General features: G+C 28.6%; 1 protein-coding gene across 1 annotated transcript; it reads right to left on the reverse strand.

The window, feature by feature from the left end:
* Positions 1 to 1165: 1165 nt before the first annotated feature.
* LOC101258916 (L-ascorbate oxidase) lies at positions 1166 to 7859 on the reverse strand. Its single transcript, XM_004250839.4, has 5 exons — positions 7274 to 7859; positions 6812 to 6904; positions 5293 to 5505; positions 3334 to 3528; positions 1166 to 2400 (listed from the first exon to the last, which is right to left on the reverse strand). The coding sequence occupies exons 1-5, from the start codon at positions 7532 to 7534 to the stop codon at positions 1441 to 1443; spliced, it is 1722 nt and encodes a 573-aa protein (XP_004250887.1). The 5' UTR covers positions 7535 to 7859; the 3' UTR covers positions 1166 to 1440.
* Positions 7860 to 15693: the final 7834 nt, after the last annotated feature.

Genomic DNA, 15693 nt, shown 5'->3' on the forward strand with positions numbered 1-15693 from the left:
AGTTTTGTGAAAACTTTAGCGAGTTAGTTATCTTCTCAATTCGATTAGATTGTTTTGTTTAACTATTATGCAATCGTAATCTTGAATTATGCTTTTGTTGTGCATACTCTAATATTTTTCATTGTTCAAACAATGTGATTAGTATAGCTACATCTACTAGACATCTATCATATGTAGGGAAATTACAGGTTATCAATTCTACTATCTTCTCCTTAATAATGTTGATTTAAAAAAATGTATACACAACAGAGCAATACGCTGCAGTAAATTCAATTTAATGTGAGAATTAGAATTTTCATATTTACTAAATCAAGACTTTGACTCGTCAGTACTTCACCACTTAGAGTCTTGACTGTCTAACACTTTGTCCCATACAACAAATTTGAAGAATATAAAAATAAAAGGAAAAAAAGTCTTGAGAAATATTTTAACTTTAGCCGAAATTGTTGTTACGATATCAGACTTTACGGAGAACCTTTTACCCCCCTCCCCTTGAACTATTTAATAATGTATTTTATGTGCCCACATGGAAACATTACTATTTATAATTATGAAATATTCTATATGTCCACGTGGACACATATATACCTTTAAATGGTGAGTGGGCTAAAAGATTTTTTCCACGGATTGGTATCATAACAACAACTTCAATTAAAATTCAGATCTATCTCAAATCTTTTTTCCAAAATAAAACATAGTTTTATATCAACGGGAATCAATTGTCTAATGGTAGAAATGTATTCAAATGATTTATTTTGTAATTGTGTAGTTTTGAAAATCAACCTCCCAAGGAAAGTCTTTTTTTTTTTTAAAAAAAATGACATTTAAAGATAGTTTTTTGACCGATCAAATCTTTATTGACATCTTATTTTGAAGTTAGTATTTTATAGAATGATTTTTTTCGTCAATTTTTAGCAACTTTAGTAGTGTTTGAAGGAGGTAAGTGAAAAATAACTATTGAATCGGTGAAAATTCTATTGCAATGAACTTGAAAGAAAATGAGATATTCACAGCTCAACCTAAAAATACTTGATTTTTCTTCATTTTAATTTTTAATAACTATTATATTATCACTTACACTTTTTCTTTGCTTAATTTAGAGAGGTCAAATTTCTTAAGGTTTAACAAGAAAAATAATGTATCTACTACATATAAATCAAACTAATTCTTGTGAATAAAATATGTCTTATTAATATTTGGACAAATTATATAAAATATACTACAAATACATAACCTTAATATATATAAAAAGGGAACTTAGAACAATAATCAATCATACACAAGGCAATACATTCCCAACAACATTTAGGCCCTTGACCTCTTAATAACACACATTCTAATATTACCTCACCTCCAAGTCACACTCAAAATAAATTACAAAAATCAAAAGACAAGCAAGAAAAACCCCTCTTATCCACCAGATTCCAATTCAAAAAATATTTAATTATGCTTGTTAGTCATAAGCATTTTTCCTGTCAAACCACAAGCCAAAGCTTCTCTAGGTATATTCTTAACAAGATGAACACCCTCAGCCAATATTACTCCCATTCCCATATGCAAATGAGGCTCAATGTGACAATGAAAAGCCCAAACTCCTGGATTATCAGTCACAAATCTTAGTGCTGTCCATCCATAGGGATAAATCACAACAGTATTTCTCAATGGTGGATTCTTTAAATTGAACTTCTTAACATCTTTGTCACTAAACTTCCCTTCACCATATCCCAAAACCCAAAAATCATGTCCATGTAAATGCCATGGATGTATTTCACTTGCACCTTTACCTAGTGCATTGGCATTTTGTAGTATAATGTCAATTGTATTATTCATCTTTAGCATATACACACCATTTCCATATGTAGCATTAGAATTTGGTGCTTGTTTCATAACATCATAGTCTCTAGGGAAATTATCCGGGGGAGGTCTAGTATCGAAAGCATTATTTATACCATATCGAATGGACCCTAAGTAGGGAGTCGTTGGTAAGACTAATGACACGTTATTAATAGCCCATTTTGTGTAACCATCGATTTTATTCTGAGTATTGAGTAAAACAATACGACGATTGTTTTTAATTGGTGGCTTAGGTGATCCCATTAGGGCAAGAATTTTGTTAGAAAATGACTTGCTATGGTTATAATCATTCCAAAGGGGTGCAATAGGTGGTGGTAATGTTGGGAATTTGGATGGTGAATTTGGGAGGTAATTCAATAGAGTGAGGGCTTGTGGTGTGTTTGGTTCTCTTCCTCTTACACTTGTTGAAATCCAATAGTTTTTGGAAGGGTCTTGATTTGTGGTGAAAAGAATTGAATAGCTTTCACCTGAATAAATATCTATGTCTTGTACTGAAAATGGTTGAACATAGTTTCCATCTGCCTCTACAACCACCATCTTGTGACCCTATATAAAAACATAGACATGATGAATACATGTGAGCATTGATTTAACATGTTTCACTTATCAAAAATAAATTTAACTAATTTTAATCTGAAATAATATTTCGATTAAATCAACATAATATTTCAATATTCAAAATTGTTATGAATTGTAATTCTTCTCGTATCAATATTTACCTATATACCTAGTGCTTTCCACTATGATGCCTATATAGTAGTATTGCATTCCACAAATATGAAGAGGCTATTTAGTATCAAAATTGAAATAATTTCTCAAGAGTTTCTATTTTTCTATATCATCTTCTATTTGTTATTTATTTATTTATTATAATTCACTTCCATCTCAAAAATAAATCGCTTTGAGATTCAGAGTAAAGTTTTTTAAGACATTATATGTGAAATTACACTAGTACTACACCAAAAATGATTATTAACGGCAATTATTTTTTAATTGCCGCTAAATATATATTTTTAGCGGCAATTGTCCCTCTTTGTTCTAATTGAACTTAACAAAATGTCCGTAAAGACGTTAGTACTCTATATTAATGTCAATATTTAATGTCGCTAAAAATTATTTTTATTATAGTCTAGACAATACAACTAATTATTATATTTATGATTTAGTTGAACGAATAAATAGAAAATTCACTTCACCTGCATAACCACACGGTACTATGTTAATGTAAACCCTACCTACGTACCAAGGAACCACATTAATCGAAGAATTTAAATTAAAAGTTGTCAACAACCTAGGACACCCTACACCCTACCTCCAAGAAACCTCCAAAGTAGGGAAAAGATAGAGAATATACAAGTACAACTCATTACACTACCATCCAATAGCACAAGTATAATACTAGTACTTTTTATCTTTTTGGAAAATGTGAATTTATAGAATATAATGTGCAAAAGAGATAGATTTTGTGTATAACTTTACCCCAATTGCCAAGTTGAGTGAAGCCAATGCAGTGGTACTGGCTAACCTAAGCCTGTATGTCTTGTTGGGGCGCACGCGGAGAATCTGAGGTGCGTATTGCTCACCCCCTCTTAACTTGCACTGTGGAAGCCGTGGGTTGCTAAACTGCGCCGCCATGGAACAATTGTATTGACCTCTCCCATTTATCAACAATGTCTGATTTTTTTTCAATTTCAATGCCATAAGAAATGTAGAAATTAATAATAATAACAATAAAAATTTTATCACTTATGTTACTCCGACTCTTAAAAATATCATCAAGAGTATATAGACATGTAATATTTTTTAAAAGTAGTGTATTTTTGAAGAATCTGACACATATATGATCACATTTTTTCTGAAGAGTCTAAGCAACTTAGGTTATTATCATTCTCCCGAAGTTAACATTTTAAAAATATGAAAATAATATGGTATTAATACAACCAAAAAAGAACAAAAACAAGATAACTAATCAATTTTAGTGCTAGTTTATTAATGATTAAGTGATAAATTAAAGTATTAATGCTTATGAATAAGTGATAGTGACAACTTGCTAACATAATATATGGCTTCACAAGTATTGCACTATGGAATAGAAATGATTTTTATTCCTTTGTCAACAATAAATTAGTTATTATTTAGCGAGTAGTATATAAAAGTTTTCTTAATTCTATTATTCTATATATCAATAAGAAAAGTGATGAATAGCTAAATATTTGTACCTTGCTACTACACAAACAAAATTATTTGATTATAATTTAATTGAAAGATGGAAAATAAAGTTTGTTAATTTTTATGGAAAAACATATTTTGCATAAGCTACAATCATCGATAAAACTTCTTTAAATTTTTCAAATTATTTGTCTATTTAAAAAGAAAGGTCATACATTGTCGAAGTTTTATTTTATTTTTATTTTAATAAATATAAGATATTATTTATTATTATAGTAATAAAAAAGACATCAAGGAGATTACTGTAGAACGTGGTCTTCAAAAAGTCAAGAATAATTAATTGAAGATTCTTGTCCATAGCATAAGGAAAAGAACAAAAAGATTTGAACTAATTAAATGAATAATTACCTCATACATCCCTAACTTAATAGTGAAGTGAAATCATTTTAGAATCGAAGTTTGAATTTCACTTCTTTCACTCTAAAATATTTTTTCACTTTTTTTTGGAGTTAAATGTAAATAAAACATATTTAATTATAAAATTTTGAAATTTAATTTCCTCCTGAATTCGAAAAATAACATAGAGCATTTTTTATTTTACATTACCTAAAAAAATAATTAATCAGAACAACTTTAATTTCTATACTTAACTGAAAATGATTTTTAATTTTTAATTTTTTAAAATTTTTTTTACAATAAAGCATGGACCAACGTCCACTTATGAATTATTATGGTACGAAAAAAGACATCATAATTGAAAGAAACATAACTTTTTCGAAGTGTTTTCATGATCAAAGCGTGTATAAAAAAGTAGGAAAAAAAACTCATACAGAAAAGGGTTGAGATTTGTCAAAAAGTACAAAAAGAAAAAAGAAGATTAATTATATGAATTCAAATGAAGATGGGAGCCATAGTTCATAATTTTTTGAGTAAATAAATGTGTACTAATTTTTAAAATAATTTGAGCTTTAACAATTAAACGTGACAAAAAGAATATTAAAAGGTGGGAGATAGCTTAGTTTTACACCATACATATTTAATTGATTAAACAATTTGATAAATCTCTTTGTAGACTTTTTAAACAATAAGATAGTAAAATTTTAGTATTAGTCTCTATTAAAAATCTATTGTTTTTTTCATTAAAATTTTTATTTGAAAATATTCGATAGTTATTTTTATAAATTTGATTAAATCGGTAAGAAAAGTAAAAAGTATACTACTATTATGAATTGATTTGCGATAAAGAATTTTTATTTTTAATAGTGATACCTGAGGTTCACCGATCCAACGCATAGGATTTGAAGATAGGTCAACTTCTTGTTCATGTGAACCTTTGTGCCACCAATCACTTAGCAATAAATTGAATTCTCCATCATAATGGAATGGTTCTCTTTCACCTTGTGCAACATCCACTATGAGTGAACCATATAGACCTGCTGATCTTTGCATACCATAGTGTCCATGATAGAAATATGTCCCGGCCTGTTTTAGATATTTGTTATAATTAATTATTTTGTTGAACGTTTTATCAGACGAATTTACTAAAAACTCGAATACTAAATTCCTTCAAATCATGATTACAATTAAGTACGTGTCAATTCCACTTTATCAAAATACTTTGCTTCTATCAAAAAAGATAGAACAATATCATGTTGTATGTTTTTTCTATATAAGATCATATCCAATATTATCACTAATAGGTTAGCTATTTTCCTTTTCACTTTATTAATAAAAAATTCTACTTCTATCAAAGAATATAGAACTATACCATATGGTATGTTTTTACTATACAAGATCATATCCAATATTATCATTAATAGGTTAATTATTTTCACTTTCATATAATTTCACCAAGATTTGGGTTTTTTTTTATTTGCCGAAATTATTAATTGTTCTAACTTACTTTAATAAGTAACATGTAACAATACTAAGGCATCTATGAGAAGGAAAGGCTAAGCACTAACAATATTAAGGTGAAATCCCAATTTTATGTAAAATATTTTTATATTTAGTAATAACTTAATCTTCAAGTGCTTATTTCACCTTTAATAAATTATTTATATTCACACAAACATTCGAAACTTTTTTTAAATTTAAAAAATTTTAAAAATTATTTTTAAAATTTTTGTGTCAAATCAAATAACAATAAATAAACTGAGGGTATATTTCTTAGTGGGTCCATGCTAATTAAAATTGGTTTAGTAGAAAAATGATGTCTAAAGATTTGCTAGATCATCAATGTCTAGCAATTATTAGAAGTATATATAAATAAGCTAAACAAATTGGACAATTTATAAACAGGTGAAAATAGCTAGGATAATATTATTTTTTTTCCAGCAAATGTTATATTCAATTATGCCCACCGATTTAAGTAACTTATAATTTGAACTAATTAATCTTTTTTCTCTTTTGTCTTTTAAGTTTTGAATTTTGATTGATTACTATAAGACAACATTTTCCCACCTCAGATCAAATCTGTCAACTTCTACATTTTCTAATGCAAGTTGGCAGAAATTAACTTAAAATAATAAAAAGGTACCTTTTGAAAATAAGTAATAGCTACTACCTAGGTTAGTAAACTTTTAAAAATAAAAATACTCTTTCATTTTTAATCAGAAGTTTTAAATTTGAATTTTTTGATATAAAATCATTTTTGTTAGAAAATCCTTTATAGGAGATTAAGAACTCCAAAATTCAAATCTGAGACGTTATTAAGGAAGTACCGGTCTCATCCAGTGCATCACAAATTAACTCAATAAATCGCAAACGAGTTAAAAAAAAACCTTACCTTGTCAACTTTAAACCTATAGACAAATGTTTCTCCAGCATTAATGGCACACTGAGATATTGCTGCAGTTCCATCAGCCCATGGTGTTCCAAACTATAATTTTTAAAAAAAAAAAAATAAGAAAAAAAATGAAAGTGAAATAAAAGCCATACTCATAGCCCATAGGAAGAAGGGAAAGAATAAAGATCATAAAGTACATTATTTAGCATAATTTCATAAGTCGAGTAACGTGCACAAACTTATTTCTATCTTGTGAAGACAAATAAATTATTTAAAAAATTCTTATTTCAAGTAAAACATATCTAAATATCAAATAATATTAGTTTCATAATTTAGAAAACAAAGTATTCCTATAAATGACCTCTTTTACACAATAAATGACCTTATAGCAAGTAAATATTATATTGTCAGTGTATATAAGAGATCAATCGGGGTATGAGAGACGAGAGGGAGATCACTAACCTGTCGGATCCCATGCCAATGAATAACAACACCTTCGGTATGAAGTTTATTAGTAAGTTCAACAACAATTATGTCCCCAGCACGCCCCCTAATTGTTGGACCAGGAAATGCACCATTTATTCCCATCACAACACTTTCTTCACCATCTGTTGACCAATGAATATACCCAACTTCCCATTTAAAATGCCTTGTTTTTGCTAATGAATGTCCAACCAACATCAATGTCACCAAAAATAATAACAATAATCTTGAGGAAGACATATTGATTGGTATAATTAAAAAGAAAGAGAAGTTTTTTTTTTTTTTTTTTGTATATACAAAGCTCACACTAATGGAGCTTTGTATACTTAGTTTGTGAAAAATGTTGTGAATTGGAACATATATATAATAAATATTGGTAGCTAGCTACACAATATTTTAGTCTAAATGGGTGGGTGTGTTGAGAGAATTATATCTTTGTATGGGGGCGGCGAATGTAGAACATGTTTTTGTGCACCACTAAAAAAATAAGAAGAAAAACATGTGTAAAGTGCGCGGAACAGGTAAATAACTCAATATTCAATCAAGTGAATTATATAACGCAAATGAATTATATAACGTGCACTTGTTAATTTTAAGAAAATACCTCGTAAATAGAAGTGCACCTTGGGGCATTGGTTGGAAAAATTATGCATACTAGATTTGAAATTGCAATCAAAATCATGTATTAATCACAACTGTCCAATAATAATTGTCCATTATACTATTTTAGGATATTTAATAATATTTGTTTATTATATGAAATTAATAAATAATTTTACACTTAATTATAGTCATTTTCCTATTATCATTATTATTATTATTATATATTTTAAAAACTATAATTACATTTTTGAAAAGGAGAAATTAAATGCTAAAGCATTTTACAAATCTTGAGGTTTTCTAGTGTACAATAAAAAAATCTCAACTTTTGCACCACAATAAAGTATTATATTCGTCCATTATCAAAGATTACTAGTTAAATTAAGGAATTATTAATAATATGACCCTCTTGGATTTCTACCAGACCTTTTTAAATTTTTTCTTGGCAGACTTTCTTTTTTTTAAGGTTTTTGTTATGGATGGGATATATACTATATTATTTGATTGTTTTCTATAATATGATAAATAAAAATACTATAATATATATTAAAATATTTTGGCATTATTTCTGGAATATCATATAGTAAATAAAACTCTATCTCCTAAGACTAATGAATCCGACGTGTAATCCCTCATCTTGTCTCCTTAAAAAGGGAAATTATATTTAATAATTCCTAAAGTTAAGCAAATTTTAATTCTGCCCTCTACGTTTATTAAAATTTAGTTAATTTATATGGTAAAATTCATTATATTCTATCTCTTACCTAAATTTGTCAGTGTCTTATACTGGTATAAAGGGTAAATTGCTAATTTAATGATACATACCAAAGAATCACAACAAAATACTTTGAATATAACAGGTGTGCATTTTAAATTACCAACAAATTTGGAATATAGCATATATAATTGGTATATATTTTACATAATAATTCTTTTACATTACATACTTACTAGAAAATTCTAAGTATATAAATTGGTATAACAACAATGATATAATTCTTTAAAAATAAAGAATTTTACTTCGATACATATATATTATTTCGATGATTTGGATTGAAATCAACGAAAGAAAATGAAAAAAAAGGATAATATAATGAAAATAAAGAGAAATAAATAATGAAAATATAAGAATGATAGAGATCTTCAATTATAAAATTAATGTCTTTAATTGTGGACCAATATTTATTTTCTTAAAACTTTGAAATATGCTATATTTTATAAAACAAATAGGTTATTTCAAGAATAAAAAAAAATAATGATAATAATCATCTTTAATAAAAGTACTCTACCCTGTAAAATTATCATTCTTCTTTTCTCTCTTTCCTTTCCTTTTCTTTTCTTTCCTTTTCTTTTTTTCCCTTGATAATTATGGCAATCATGTAAGCTTCAATGCAACGCTGAAAAATAAATAAATACATACATTACACATTAATTATAAAATAAAACTTTAATTTATACAAACGTATACATAAACCATAAATACGGGCGTATGCATGAGGAGGTTGATGGACTCACGTGAACTCATGCATTTCTCGAAATTATATACAATAGTGTTATATTTTTCAGAAAAATATATAAATATAGATATGTAAACTCACACTTGAAAGATCATATAATACCGTGATGATTAGGTGCACTGTTCTAAGTAAAAATTAAGAATTAATTAAATCTTACATTTATTTCTTTTATTTTTTTCTTAATAATATATTCATTATCTCAAAATCCTAGGTACCCTTTCGACCATAAACATTTTTTTGTTGTAAAGAACAAATAATTCAGTATTCCCTTTTGTTATTTTCCATTTCAGAAAAAGAACATAACATGATTAATTTTTAAAAATATAATAAAAAGTATTAGAATCAATCATACCACTTGATCACTGAGAAAATTCCAGCTCACATGCACTACGCTAATAGAGTATATAGCCAAAAGAAAAGCAACAAAAATAAGAAAAGGTGACAAGAGGGAAACTTCATTAAGATCTTCATATATATATATATATATATATATATATATATATATGAACATAAAGGTGAGAAACGACTTCTGGAATCATCTTCTTTTTTCTTTTTTTTAATTTTTCACACACTCTATTTCAAATTTATATATTGATTCTTGACTTATTATCACAAAAAGGTTTATTTTTTATTTTGAAAAATAACGTTTTGAAATAATATGTAACTATTAATTATGTAACCATGAGAAAACTTAATCTTATTCAAATTGGGCTTAGAATTTTAACAAATACATAACATACTACTTTATGGTTTTAAATATAAGATATATATAATGTATTAAAATTTGTAATTTCAAAATATATTATGTGAAATATTACAAGTAGAGAGTTATTAAGTATGAAAAGTACTATTTTTAGAAAAAAACTAATCAAGGAGATGCATTAATTGATATATGGTAAAACCATTATAAATTAATGGGATGATAAAATTTTATTATTTTATAAAGATATTATTTAATCGATAAATTAATATTTATTAATTTAAGGAATGATTTGAGATATAATGAAGGTTAATTTTGATTATATTAAAATTTTTATATCTTACTAATTTATATAACATATTTATTGATTTCACATAAAAAATATTATATACAAAGCATAAAGAATACATTAAAATCATTGTATTACTAATTTATGTATCATATTTATTGAATTATCACTATTATGTTGTCACGCCCCGAGCCTACATCCAAGGCATGGCTGGTACTCGAAGACCATTGTTGGCCTCGAGTGGACGCTTTGTATGGCTTACTTACTCAGCGGAAGACTTAAACACAAATGACAACTCAAGTTTTAAACAATATCTGAAATAATAATGTAAATACAACTAAACCACTAACTGTATATGAAACCTCTAAATGATTGAGATGGATGTTGGGAGAAAACCCACGACTAACTAAAGAACTAACTAGAAAGCAATAAAAGATATCCTCCGAAATTCAAGGATGCTCACCAACTGACTCTGAATTTTTCAAATAGATCAACGGTGCTTTGGATGCCGATTCTCGTTACCTGCGTGTGCATCATGATAGATACAGGTCAAATGACATCAGTATATTGCTACGAGTATACGAGTTGGAATGTTAAACAACATAGACTTAAAAAGAGATTTTAAAAGAAACGCTTACCTTGACTCTTCTCAACTCATGTCTCATCTCAACTCATGAATACTTAACTGGACTCATTTCATTATAAAGATGTTTTAAATAAGTGCAATATAAAGAAAAAGAAAACTGTTTAAAACATGATGTCAACTCATAAATAATACCATAAAGATATACCATGCTTCCTCTCAAAGTCGACTTATACAATATATGAATGAAGTCTCATACCCCCATTCACACTAAGCAGAACCCCTTGAGGAACCATGCAATTACTATTATGGAAATTTCTCTAACCGACAACCATCACTTAAGAACTATAGTGATGATACAACACTTTTCCTCACGCTGCCAGGTCCATCCTACACCTTGCCATCGATATAGGACATGAACTGCTTAATGGATACATTAGTCATGTAAAAAAAGCATTACAGGAATTATCTAAAAAATATGATCTTTTTCTATCCATGATGGCTACATGGTTTATGGGGCTGATAGTTGTTTGAACTCTTCCCCATGTCGGTGCTCAATATTACTTCCAAAATATACTTAGCTCTTATGTTTTAAAATCATATTTCTTCGGTGATTTCAGATTATGTCTTAAAAACTTAGTTCATAGGTTTTTAAAAACAAAACTCTTCTTTGGTTTGAAATAATTACTCAAACTATCCTCTTAAAAGAGGTAACTCCTCTTCAAAACTCTTTCTCAAAAACATATCAAAATCATATTTTAATATGATCATTGATGACTCGGAAATTCATACTGCATAAAAATTGATAATATCTATATACCATGTTGCTTAAACATTGATGACATACTCGATTGTCATACCAGTCATGTTTTAGAAATTTTTTCTCAAAACTCATTTTTTTTCTAAAAGAAATAGTAATTCAGACTGCTCAAAACTTTTTTGAAAATCTCAATTTCCTCTCATCTCAAATGTAAGAACATTTTAAACTCTTGGGAGTACTTAGTTCCCATATATTTCTTTGAAGAAAAGACTTCACTTTACTCTGAACTGAACTCAAACTTAAGTCTTAAAACGAAGTTAGGACATTTGTAAAATATTTATGAAACTTGAAACAAAATTCTTCTCCTTATGCTTACTCTTTACTCAACTTGATCTTTAAGTCTTAAAATAAAGTTAAAAGCTTTTGCAAAAGAATTTTTGAAACGACTATAAGAATTTTGTAGACTTGGCTCTTAACTTTCCTTGAATTTGACGTTATGGATTCAAGGTTGAAATTCATGCATCTGGATGATTTCTATGTGTATAGAAGTCATTTAGAGTAGCCGGAATGATTAAGAAGTATTAAAACACTTTAGAATGACATAATCACACTGAATTATAAAAATTGGGTGAAAACGCCGATTCAATCGCATCCAGAGCGCGCTGCGCCATCCTCATTTGACTGAGTCTCCTTTCTGGTGCACTGCTGGCGCGCCGTCCTAACTTTCCTAGAACTATGGGGGGGGGGGGGGCAGCCCTTTCCCATTCAACTTTTTACAAATGTTTCCTTTCGTTTTTTGATCTTATATCGTTCCAATTTAATACCTCTTCTCAAATTCACTTTAGATTTACATACCCATATCATATACACAAGGATCTAACTCAATGAACTCAAGAAACAACACTTTCTACCTCAAGAAATTCATAAATCTCGACTCATGTTCAAGAACTAAAGCAATTCAAGAACAACCAACAAGAACATTCAAAATCCAATCGTTTTAGAACTAGATTACGCTGAATGAAACATGATTGATATGTGGGTGAGCAAACCCAACGTTATGATAGACCCACATATCTTTTTAGGAATCATCCCTGACGAAATCCACAGGTTAAACTTCGACGATCTTGACGAATCTTGAACGCTCTTCTCTTTTCTCCTTTTTTTTCTCTTCTCTCAAAACCCTAACGCTTTTGGTAAAAGCGTAACCTGATCTAATTCAATTTATACCCTTATTAATTACCAAAACTAAACAAATTAATAGGGTAATGAAAATACCGAACTACCCCTTCAAAATCCATATTAGACTTTCCTTAATCCAACAACCTAACTTTCAAAAGACATATCTCAATTATACGAGCTCGGAATTGCGGAAACTTGGCGTATTTTTTGAAAGATCATTCCAAGGGATTTTCAATCATATCTGGAACTACACCTAACTCATCCTGAGCTAGGAGTTATGACCGCTTGAAGTTGACCAAAAACTTACTTTTATCCTAAAAGTTTCCAGATTTCCTAATACTTTCTAAAAATAAGTATTTTAATATTTTAAACTTCTTTCTAGCTCTTTCTAGTTGCAAGATATTACATATGCAAACAAAAGACCATGGATGATAGCTGTGGTTTTTGATGAATATATTTGTAGGTTTGACCACAAAATGCATCATAGGCGAGTTTTCCTTATGGTAATTGTCCAACCCTTGATAAAAATTTTAAAGGACTATAAAATGTTGAATTGTTTTTCTTGTCACCCAACATGACATTCAAAATTCAACCTTGTGTTGCTGGGATAATAATAACTTTCAAGATGTATTATCATAACATATTTTATCTAGGATATTAGAAGGTTATGAAATGGGACAAACTGATCCAATAAAGATTAATGTATTGGATGCTATTAATTTTGCAATCCTTGCTTGGTCAACAAATGTTCAACAAGAGACAATATCAAATTGTTTTCGATATTGTAAAATTCGTTTGGCGATGCAATCTCAGACATAGAATTTTAATGAACCCACTTGTAAAAATGTCATTCGTTAACTTAAGGTCATGATTAATGATCTTGGTAACTACAATAAAATGGATATCAATAACATGTTGGATTATCTGAGTGGAAGTGATACATTTTTAGAGGCCTGGAATTTAGAATAAATTGTGGATACCATTAGAGCAATGTTGATGATGAAGTTGAAGATGATACTATACCTTTGGAAACAGTTATGCGTAAGGAAGTACTTATATCATATAGAACTATTCACAATTTTATGGTGCAGTTTGAAAACACAACACCAGAGCTCTTGGATGCGATGCGAAAAGTTAGAGATAATGAGCTTAAACTAGATTTAAATTTTAACAAAAAATAAAATACAATAGAGTTATATTTTACTAAATTGTCTTAGATATATTTATACTTTAAAAGAATTATTAATTTATGATATTGATTAATGCGATCAAATCGTTATATAGGGGTCTTCTAAAAATATATTATCTTATTATCTTATCGAAATTGATGATTTTTTTCATTTGCGCACGTCATGACCGGAGGAAAATATTACTTTAGAGATGTTATTAATTTATGGAGTATTAATTTATAGAGATTGTAACATCTCGCAACTGAAAAGAAACTAGAAGGAAGTCTAGAAATTGGAAATAGTTATTTTGAAAAGAAATTAAAAATCTGAAAATTTTGTAAGTAAAGTGAGTTTTTGGTCAACTTCAAACGGCCAAAACTTCTAGCTCAAGACGAGTTAGATATAGTTCCAGATATTGCTAGAAACGCCACCGAGTTTGGACAATTCCGAATTTTCATGTGTGAGTTATGCCCTTTGAAAGTTGGGTTGTTCGAATAAGGAAAGTCCAATCCGAATTTTTAAGGGGTAGTTTGGTCTTTTTCTTACCTAACTTAATTAATTCATTTTTGACATATTTTTAGTGTCTAAACTGATAGGATTTAGTTTACGCTTTTACCAAAATAGTTAGAATTTTGAGAGAAGACGAAGAAGAAGAAACGACAAGATTCTTCAAGATCAACCAAGAAAGTGGTGATTTTTGCCAACAAATTATTTATACCAAATATGTGAGTCTCTCATACCGTCGGGTTCGTTCACCCACGTTCCAAACATGTTTATTTCAGTATGAATTCGTTATAAAAGGGTTGAAAGTTTGATGTTCTTGATATGTATTCTTGAATTTGATGTCATTCTTGAATTGGGTTGATATTGATAAGTTTCTGAGATCTTTGAGTCGAATTATAGAGTTGTTTTGAGTTAGGTTGTTAGTAAATATGTTGGGTATCTGAATCTAAGTAGATATTGAGAAAAATATTCGAGTTTAGGCGAATTGGGGATGGAAAACGAAGAAGAGAAAAACCGGACAAGGAACATGTACTAGGTCCACTTCGTGGACTTGTTCCCTCAGTGAAAAAATATGTTCTGCATCGTAGAGAGGACGCGGACTCGTCTGTCACAAAATTTATTTTTGAAAGCACTTAGTTAGGAACATCTCCGCATCGCAGACTTGTTCCAAGACGGTGATTTCGTAACTTTTGTCATGTTTAACCATCTAAAATCATTCCTAAACAACATGAGATCCTTCCAAACACAAATTATAATCCTCGAATCCATAATTTATTTAGAGGATCAATTAAGAGTCAAGTCAAGACCAGTTAAGAGCAAAGTCAAGAGAATTCAAGAGTCAAGTGAAGTTCATCAAAGTTTTAAGAGTCTTTTACAAATATTTTAAATTTTTTTAAGGCTAAAATTTCAAGTTAAACTAAGAATAAAGAGTTGAGTTCATTTCTCAAAAGTTATAGGGAACTAAGTATTTTGAAACAATTTATAAATGTTTTTTCATTTAAGATAAAAGGAAGCTGAGATTTCCCAAAAAGAGTTTTGAGTAAGAAAAAGAGAACATCGATTCTAGGAGAGCTTTTAACCTAGTGTTGATCAATTATC

Source organism: Solanum lycopersicum, chromosome 11 (assembly GCF_036512215.1).
Source record: "Solanum lycopersicum chromosome 11, SLM_r2.1".
In the NCBI taxonomy this organism is placed as follows: Eukaryota; Viridiplantae; Streptophyta; class Magnoliopsida; order Solanales; family Solanaceae; genus Solanum; species Solanum lycopersicum.

Bases quoted from the DNA above. Each gene is read 5' to 3' on its own strand.
- LOC101258916 (XM_004250839.4), bottom strand. From the start codon at position 7,534: ATGTCTTCCTCAAGATTATTGTTATTATTTTTGGTGACATTGATGTTG. The intron at 5,506-6,811 runs GTAAGGTTTTTT...TATCTAAAACAG, and splicing joins ATAGGTTTAAAGTTGACAAG to GCCGGGACATATTTCTATCA. The intron at 3,529-5,292 runs GTATCACTATTA...AAAAAAAATCAG, and splicing joins GTTGGATCGGTGAACCTCAG to ACATTGTTGATAAATGGGAG.